The sequence below is a fragment of the Larimichthys crocea genome, chromosome XX (genome assembly GCF_000972845.2).
Source record: "Larimichthys crocea isolate SSNF chromosome XX, L_crocea_2.0, whole genome shotgun sequence".
Classification (NCBI taxonomy): Eukaryota; Metazoa; Chordata; class Actinopteri; family Sciaenidae; genus Larimichthys; species Larimichthys crocea.
The window spans coordinates 9,895,149-9,905,501 of NC_040030.1; the positions used below are offsets into that span (position 1 = coordinate 9,895,149).

A 10,353-nucleotide genomic window follows, 5' to 3' on the forward strand; every position below is an offset into this window, starting at 1 on the left:
CCCTCCCCGACTCTGTCACTCCCAACATTTGCAAACTTAACACTCTCTGATTAAACACTATTACAGAAAAGCCATTCTCTGGTGGGAAGGAGCCTCCTCCTCATTTCCCTCTCGACTCTGATTCAATCCCACCCTGTATCCCAGCTTGTCTCTATTATTGTAAACGCACATGATTAAATACCGGGCTCTCTCTCTCTCTCTCTCCCTCTCTCTCTCACAGGATGACTATTTATCAGCCGCTAGCTCTCTCTCAATTCACCTTTACAATTCACGCTATCTTTACACTCGCACTGAGAAGATGAACCAATGTTACAAGGCCGTCTGTCCATTCAGCACACAGTAGGAAGACTGAATGGGTAAGCTAAATTATCCATCTGTGATTTTCATCTGCAGCCTGCTGGCTACGGTACGTGGACAAAGCCTCACTAAGTCCTTCAAATGTCACAGTGTGGTTATGGCATACCAGCATGGAGACGCTACGAGTCTGACCGCAGCTTTAGGACAAATCAAATCAATCAGAATAAAAGTCTGTCTGAAAAAGGTCGAGTCGAGTGTGCAGAAAGAGACGGACATTATGTCACAGCGCTCTGCAAATAATTCACTACTGTCAAAAGGCTAACAATGAAACTTGCCACCGTATTCAGAAAGTGTACACACAACAAACTGATGTACCTCAGGGCAAATGGTGGCTTTTCAATTTTATCTGTGTATGAGTGTACAAGCTGGAGGTACCAGAATGTATATATGTACTGCATTGTCCTAATTCAAGGTTTTGTGTCTATGTATTTGTTAAAGTTTAATTTTTAAACTTTTTCCAGCCCTGCTACAAAAGTACCACATTTTTTAATCGATCATTAACAACCACAGGGGAGGCAACAAAAAAACTTGAAAAATTACATTTTACTGCATTAAAAGGTCAGCACAGCATCAGCGAACTTGTTTATTTCCCCCCTGACATAAATCATATTTATTAAACTTAGTTTCCGTCCACATTTTTCCCCTGGTCATCCACGCCCCCCTGCTGTGGCTGTATGCCTTCCCTCAGGGGGGCCCGTGCCCTAGTTTGAGAAACACTGCTATAAAACAACATTTTAAGAGGATCATTGCCAAAAATAATAACATTAAGCTTGATATCATCCTCTTTTTTGTTTGTTTGTTTTTGCTAATATAGGTCTCAACAATCGCACATTAATCCCTTGTTTTCATAATGTGCCGTTTATTTTCTTGAGAATTATTATTAATAATGATTAATTCAGTGTAGAAGATGCCAGAAAATACATTCCAGAAGTGATGTTGTCAAATTGTTTCTGTCCAAAACAAACAAAGTTTACATTAAAATGATCTAAAATGAATTCCTCAGCTGGGATCAGTTTGGCTTTTTTAGAGGTTTTGTCTATCAACAGATATATAGATATAATTAACTAACTTTAGCACCTACTGTGACATGTCCTTTCCTAATATTATTCATGCATTTATTTGAGTAATAACCACATTATAAACACTTCTGAGTTATAGTAAAGTGAAGGAGAGAAATACACAAATAAAAAAGGCAACAAGCACAGAAAAAAAGTCACAAAAAAAGAGCAAATGAGGGGGTGATACAGTGAGACGGACAGTCACAGAGAGAAACACTGGACACATGGGGATACTCTGCCCTGGCTCATCTCTCAGCTTCTCTTATTACAGTGTTTGCTACCTTAGGTCAGACTAAATAAACTCTAAGCACAAATTCCCCGTGTGAGGAGCAGCACAGTGCAAAGGTCAACCTAATACCGCGGGTGACATTCAGAGAATAAATAAAACAGTTACTACCGACGTCACAGTGTGCTAAATTTGGGACTGTTGTGACAACATTAGCATTTTTTTTTAACACCTACTGGTGTGCTGAGCAGTTTGCAGTGTCTCCTGCTTGTATGTTACAACCATAATGATGATATACTGTACAGCACTCGGTGAAAGTGGGCCAGTGCCAAGTGCTAGAATACTTGTGTTTGGTGTGTATTAATATCTGCTTTCTAAGAGATCCTACTCAGTTTTATTGTACTCAAGATGTTTTAACTTTATAATCATGGCATATCTTTTTTTTTACTGCACACCATAGGAAGCGACAGATACAACATGTAGCTTGTGGGGTGTGTAGCTACGCCCACAGAGTTTCTACAACACAGAAACACATTTGATTTCATCCTCACTCTCTCACCACCAACAACAACAACGGTGACAAGAAAAATGATTAGTTTTTCGGTGTGTGAGATGTCTTAGACAGCCCACAAATTGAATGAAAACAACATTTTAAAAACTAATATCGCTGCTTATGTAAATTAAATGTAACACTTTATTTGAGGGAAATGAATTCAGTGCGTTTCACCTGCAGATACCCTGATGCACCGATGCCTTAAAGTTTCCAAATCACGCTTAAACCTCTACAATAACTTATGGAAGTGCACTGCCGCCACACCAGACAAATAAAAATGTATCAGTGTCACGTTATATTGGATATGCGTCACGTTAAAAGTGATAATTCATTGTTATAACAAGATCATTTCACATTACAACGTGATAAGTTGCTCTTGGTAGGAGGGGGGGTTTAATGTTATTACAACGTTATTACAACATACAAACGTGAAAAGGTCATGATAGTGATAAATATTTATTTTTCTGATGTGGCAGCAATACTTAATTAATTTAAGGGGTGAGTCAATCAGCAGAAAGATCAACAATTTTGATGTGATAACAACCAAATCATCTCCATAACAACAACTCCACCTGCTAAGCAATGATTGAAACCTCCGTAACTGCACCTTGTGTTGAGATTTTTTTTTGTCATGCTGCTGTCTCTAAGGTGAAGAATGAATGTTCAAACTAAGTGTTGATGTCTGTTAATAAGCAAATATTCACTTGTTCCAGCTTTTTAAATTTAAGAATTGGCTTTTTCCCATTTTTAGTATAAAAATGGGACAAGAAGAAAAAAAAAATGTTGATGCTTGGACGAAGAATCCATTTAAAGACATCACCACAAATTAAAAAAAGCCCAACATAAACCACTTTGTTTGCATGTACGTGCGTTTCCACCAACCTTTAATGGGCTGCTTGACTTCTCCGTTCTCCCTCTTGATCTCATTTACCACTTTGTGCTTCTTCTTCTCCTTTTCCCTCTCTCTGTCTTTGACCTTCTTCTTCTCCCTCTCCTCTCTGTCTCTCTCTTTCGCCTTGTCCTTGTTGGAGTGCTCTGTGGAAGTGGAGAGGAAGGTTTCAGGTCTCGACGGTAGAAACACATTAGCATCAGAGCTCTCAAACACACACACACATAATACTCCATTCACTCTGATTTTCTTTCTCAAACACCTCAACTGAACTCTTGGCCAAGTGCTGGACCTTGGTCGTGACCCTTAACTTTTCCATTATCTTGTTGGTCTCCTAAAAAACGTTTGGCTTTTCCTTCCCTGCTGCAACAAATTCATCTCTCTGTTAAACCTCTACTCTCATCTCTCATGTTTCCTCAGTGCTGTAATTACCTTTCAATTCCCTTTAAGACTGCACCAGGCACTCTGCAGCTTCAATCATAAACCTAAAGATACATTTCATCAGGATATAACTAACATTTCTTCCCCTGAACTCCAATGTTAGCCTAAATATATTCCGTACTTAAAAGTCCTAAAATCCTCAGTTGCGTTTGGACTCATTTTATTTCCTCTTCCAGCGCTTCTCCGTCTGACACAACGATGCGAGCGCTGAGTGAACATCACAGATCGAATGAAACTGGAGTGCACTTTAATGTTGCTCTCACTGCAAATCGCGCTCAATGCACCAGTTTAAAATGTAAATATCATACCACACACCTCTTCAGTTGTTGGAGTGTTTCTTGACAAAGCAAAGCGTGTCTGAGCGTAGATGGGTGTAGATCACAGTCTCTCGCCTCCAGCCAAGCTCAAGAAATCTCACCTTTCTCAAAATAACTTTCATTTTATCAAATCTTTTATACCTCTCCAGCTTTAAATCTTTTATTCCTTTTCATTTGCCTATAAAGACATACCGGGAAAAAAACCTCTATCTTTTTCCACATCAGTCCTTTTGTCGATTCTTTCTTTCTTTTCTTTTGCAAAGAACTTTTTTTTTCTTTGAACTCAGTCAGATCTGTCTTTAAAAGGAAGCTGTGTTTTCAGACTGTTCACTCTCCTGTGGACGTGGGGAGTGGGAAAGTGAACACAGTGGGGTTGGACTCTGCTGTTTGTGGGATCAAAGAAAGAAAATGCTTTGAAAGTAAAAAGACTTAAAGAAGCAGTAGGAGAATTAGAGGTACGTCGATACAGTCTTTTTTTAATGATCGTATTTAAATAAATACCTCTGCGTTTTGAAGTTCAGCGGGTCATTTTTTCTTTGTTACTTAACATGCATGTAGTCATGCCCCTCATGCCCTGTGGTTAACAGGAATGCCGGGAATGAAACAAACCGTTTTAAGAAAATAAATGATGTAAAATTACCTGACATTGTAAATTGCCCGGTGAAAAAGAACACAGCACATTTCAAAACATCAATTTAGCTCCACAGGAAACCGCCTACAAAGGAGGGCTCACTCAGATCTGCTGCCAGATTTATAAAAACATGTCCGACCATGCCGGAATGGCAGCATTCATGAACTTTAAATTTAGATGCAATGGCAGATAAATCAGCCCAGGTGGCCTTAAATACACTGGAGAACATGCTGACTTATCACAGTGTGAGAGAAGGGTCTTCCCCTTAAAATAAACAGAGGTCATGGAGTTCAAACAGGCCACTAAAAACCCAAATGTAAAACAGTGTCTGGTTTGTCGGGCCAAGGCGGCACAAAACTAGAAGTGTAAATGAATCAGAAATGAAGAGCCGTGACTAAAACTTCTTATCTTCTTTTTTTCCCCCCTCGTTTTGTTTTCTGACTTTCTCGCAGCGCGCGGTTTTGAAGGGGAACGCAGCGGGAGGGTTTCACTGTTTGGATGATCACAGGAGAGAAATCACTTTGAAAAGACAGAAGGCCAAAGGCAAGCAGTTTGTAACTACTGCTGCACCAGTACACACCGCTATCTCACTTTTAAGAGTCGGACAAGTCATGAATACAGAAGGTCCACGGGGGTGTCCACATTTTGATTTATCTTTTTGTAAATGTAAATTTTCACCCTTATCCAATCACATTTCATTTTAATATAACATTTGACTTGTAGTAACCTGCCACATCATGTCAAACACCATAGCCTGGACAGGTTTGAATGTGTCACGAGACTGGCCAGGATATGTCCAGGATAACCTGAACAGAGGAAACTACTGTATTACGTTAAATCACATAAAGGGCTCATTGCCCTTTAATATTATTATATATTCACCTAGAGTCACACTGGATTCTGTTCTGAGCCGGGGCGGTTTACCCGAGGAAAGAGAGCTGAGGGTTTATTTTTTAAACTTTTGAGATTTAAAAGTGGTTTTGTAGTCTGTGAACACACAGAGCTCAATGATACTACTTCATATTTATACAGAGAGCAAAAAAAGAGTGCTTGGATGTTGAAATAAGCGAGGAAGCTGGACTATATGTCCGTTACTTGAAGCCAGATATTTGTACTTTCCTATAAACCATTATAAAGCTCTGACTGATGCGAACACTAGCACTTTAAAAGTTGTTTGCTTGTCATCTTGCAGACAGACCTGACAAAGTATAAATTCGGATGTTTTTCCATCATGGTGTAGTCGCTTTATTTTGGGATCATACCGCTGTAGCGACTAACATGAGGCGAAAATTTGCATCGGTTTCCGCATGAACACGCCATAAGGACGACTAAAGTGCAGGTGATATTTTCAGATCGTTCTGGATCGGTGTTGTTGGACTGTAAAACTACAGGTAAACCTGCCCTCCAGGAAAATCCTGCTACTCCAGATGGTCAGTCCACCCCTGCTGGTGTGGCACATCCACGCTTCACTATTCATCTCCAAATAATTTAGCAATACAGTCTGTCATTATGCTGAACTGCTATTACACATGCAGAGCTGAGTGTCTTGTAATTTTTGGGACTGAACAAATGACCCAGCCGTCAGTGACTTAATTGGGTGCTGATTGCAGCTAAGCTTCATTTTCTGTCTCTTTTCCCGCTCGCCGTATGCGGCCACACACGAGTAGTCCCCGACACAGTCAGGGATTCTGTCAGCGCGGTGAATTTACATGCACACAACAAACCTAATTACTGCAAATTCAGACATGTACATGATTTGAAGCCACCCGATTTCCCCAGAACACGGGTTTACATGACTTGTATATGAATGAATGGGAAACAGAAACACTAATAATCATGGTGCTCACTGTTTTTCAAGTCGACGTGTTTAGAAAGTACCTTCGTGGAGGTCCTATTACTTATAATGAGAGTTATAAACCAAAAAACAAGCCAGTATCCAGATTAGCATACTCTTTGTTTAAAAACAGGCTGCATCAGCCGTAATCTCTGAAAATATTTCAGCTTTTTTATCGTTAGGATATGTCTGAACTCAACCTAAATGTGTGAATAATCTTTAGGAGAATTGCGTTTGCTTATAATTATAATATCAGACCACTAAATACACTTCAACAACAAGCTGGTCTCAGTGACTCAGCGAGGATGAACTGACTTTTGAGTTAAACAGCAATTTCTTTCACACTAGATCAGCCTGTCCCATCCAGCAATGTTTCTTTGTCTTGGCCCACTTGTCCGCTACATTTAGTCTAGTCAGTCTCATGTCTCTTATTTCAATACCAAATGAGACCAGGAGTCACTGCTCCCTGGCAAATGCCCTCAGTTCTCCCTTCAACAGCAAACCCACTACTAATAATATTACTGTGATGATGTGATACTCTTTTGACTCTGTAGGAAAATTCTTCCCTTCCAGGAAGGTCAGAGCACAATCGTCGGCCTCAGAGCGGAGCTCCTGAAGCTGGCAGGACTCGCTCTCTGGCTCAAGGGCTCAAACTCACGTCCTCCTGCTGAACAGCGCTCTGTCTAACTCCTAAGCCAGCCTGCCACTCAATGCATATTAGAAAAACACAGATCAAAACGTGTTTTGTGACATCTTAAGACAGCGTTGAATGCAGCTGCGTCACAAGTTAAAAGACTGACACACCATTTCCATTTTATTTATTTATTTTTTTACAGGAAAGTACAGCTCAGAATGGAGCATTTTAATCCCTGAAACATTTTGCTCAGGATTAATGTTTTCCAGCAACACTCTGCTCCACTTTCATACACTTCCCCATCTTCAAATTTGAAGCTACTCAAAATAATTACAGTCTCCTAGTGCTGGCCATTAAAGCACCTCACTACAGCGATTAGAGGTGCAGCGCTTTGCTCAAGAGCACCTCCGTGGGACTGTTGAAGAACGGCTATTATCTATTGTTACTTATGTCTGCATTTAAATTTCCAACAGTCTGGTCCAGAGATGATCATGTCGCAGCCTAAATGACAGCACTGCAGAAGTTATTTTAAGAATATACTGCATACAGCATTAAGAGCTTTAAAATGAACATCAAAATTGACTTCTTACACCACAAATTAAATAAATTCTTTGACTTTTAGTCTTATGATTATCCCACTTTTGTGTTCTGATCCATGCAAGCGCATCCAACAAAGCATGTTTACAAGACTGTGTCACTGCTCGGGCTACGGGCCAACAACACGTCTCGTCCTGGTGTTCACACTGACCGCAGTGGCTCTTCAGAGTATGTCATGACCTCTTAAACTGCCCAACTGGAAAAGGGTGACATCATGCACTCGCACACAGAGACGCACACATTTGCATGTGACCACTCGGTACTTCACCTAACGTCTAAACACTCATACACAAACAGCATTTACACGCACCAGCAAACACATCAAGAGATTTTGAGACACGGCTTTGGTGTGACAATGAACAAAAACACCCACAAAATCAATCAAAACACATGAAATTTAAAAAAAAAAGACAAACACAAGCTCCACTAATGGAACAACACAGAAATGAGCAGTCAGTGTCGTGACCAATCAGTCAACTGAATATAATAATCCTTCCTCAGGAACAGATAAAAATCAATAATATAAAATAATGTGACATCGATTGTTTTACACTGTTGTCCATAAAGTTGGAATCAAATATTTTTTACCTCTTCTCATGAAATGATAGTAACAATGTGATCTATTCTTGATAGATAAAGTGTATCCTCCCAAAACTTTACTGACCAATCTCTTCCAAACACATCACAGTTCCAATTAAATCACAATTAACGTGACGAGTATAAATATAATAACACATAAATAATAACTTTATGGGCAACAGTGTAGTAGTAATGTTGATCATCTACAGCATGCTTTTATTTTATAATGTAAAACATAATATAATACATTTACAACGTAATGCCTTTTATGAACATTTGTTTTATATATATCTATGTATTATAAGCCTGTGTATATTGTTGTTTGTATTGTCTGGTAATGGTGTTTATGTAAAATGTTTATTAATTAAATCATTAACAATAAATGGATGTTTAATTTTTCTCAATAATTAAATGTGGTATGTTCTGTTCTGTTAACTGTTAATCATTTATTCAATTGACTCTTTAAACATGAGCGACTATTTTTCACCTTTTCACCGCCTAAATGACAAACAAGTGGTCATACTCAAACTATTGGCACTGGTAGCAATAAATAAATCGGTGTTTTTAATAAGGTGTAAGTGTAATTACTTCAGTGTAGTAATAAGAATGGTTTCAGTGGTGAAACAAGTTAATGTGGGCATGAATACATCATGCTCTGCCTGTAGAACATGGTGAGTCTGTTTCCCATACAGCCCGAGGTTACAGAGGGGGGCGTGGTGCTCTACCAAAACAACACTTACCCTATAATGGCGGGCGGCTGTCATATTGTTATGACAGCAGCGTGTAGTTTTAATACATACACCACTCCGTAGAAAATAACATATTTATACACGCGAAACGGATGCAACAGAATAACTAATAATTTATACAAATCGTTACGCAGACACGACATATATTACAGCTTGTTTAACGCCGTTCATAACGTTTAATTCGCCCTTTAACGTTTAATGTTAAATGATTAAAAAAAACAACGTATGTTGTGTTAATACGACGTAACTACGTAACCATGATTCCGCAGCGGCACGAGAGCGGCCGTTGGTCACAATGTATAACAACCAGGTCGCGCGACTAACTGCCCTGGAACGCTGTTGTGGAGCTCGAGGGTTCACGAGCGGGTGAACAAGCGGCGGAAGGCTGGCAGCCATAGCCCGCAGAAACATCGATCAAACCCGGGGGCTTTACGGCCACTCAACTCGGTGTAAACACCTTTTATAACGTGATTATGAATATGAGGAGTATGTGTGTTTTCTCTACAACGTTTAGGAGCGTCCTTTTTCGAGCTGTAGCTAGTCCGAAAACGGGACTGTCCAGACGAATTAGGAGGCAGACTACTGCACACTCCCGGGCCACATGTACATTTCCACCATGAGCCAAGTCGCTATAAAACAACACAACTCTAGCCTACTTATAATAAACACAACTCAAACTTTATTTCAAGTATAATTAAACGACAGAAAATACACATATGATGGCCTACCTTTGGGTGGCAACATGACCTCCCCGTTTTCTCTCTTCACCGCAGAAGAGTTATTAAATCTGCTGATATCGTTGCTGTTGTTGTTGTTGTTAGTAACAGTACTCCCAAGTCCGGAGGTCACCAACAGTTTATGTTTCTTTTTCTCTTCTCCGCCTCCTTTCCCCTTCTCCTTCTCTTTCTCCCGCTGTTTATCTTTATTCGGTTTCTTGGGTTTGGCGGAGGAAGGCGCTTTGTGGAGGAAGAAATCGCTCTGTTTGAATACTTTGTGTGTGTTTGTCGGTGGTTGGGATCCACCGGTAGCAGGCACCGGAGGGTTGTTGTTGCCGCTCGTCTTAACCGGGCTGAGGCTCCACAATCCCGTGCTGTTGCCATAACTCTGCTGCTTCGCTGGCTGTTGGAGTTTCTCTTTGCCGCCGCTACCGTTGCCTCCCACTCCTCCTTCCCTGCTGAGTTTCTTGGGTTTAACGCTCCTCTCCTCGACTCGGACCTTCTTGGGCGGCGGCGGCGGCGGGTTAAAATCCCGGGAAGACTGTGAGCGGTTGTCAGGGGCTCCCTTCGCCTCGGTCGGCTTGACGAGCGGGCTTTTGGCGGAGGTGACCGCCGGGGCTACCGCAGTAGCAGCAGCAGCAGCAGCTCCTGTGAGGTGAGCGGAGCCCTGCGAGTCAGCCATCTTGAGGCTTCTCTCTCTATTTACTCTCTTTCCCCAACGGCCGCCGCTGCTGTTTTTTTGCGCGACGTGCAAGCAGGCAGTGAAGGGGCG

General features: G+C 40.8%; 1 protein-coding gene across 1 annotated transcript in view; it reads right to left on the reverse strand.

Moving 5' to 3' along the window:
* Window positions 1-10,353, reverse strand: part of LOC104924625 (round spermatid basic protein 1-like) — a 37,676-nt gene extending 27,323 nt beyond the window's left edge. The window contains exons 1-2 of the mRNA XM_027272119.1: window positions 9,594-10,353; window positions 3,077-3,229 (exon numbers count right to left, since the gene is read on the reverse strand). Of these exons, the coding sequence (XP_027127920.1) occupies window positions 3,077-3,229; window positions 9,594-10,263 (823 nt within the window). The 5' untranslated portion in view covers window positions 10,264-10,353. The remainder of the gene's footprint in view (window positions 1-3,076; window positions 3,230-9,593) is intronic.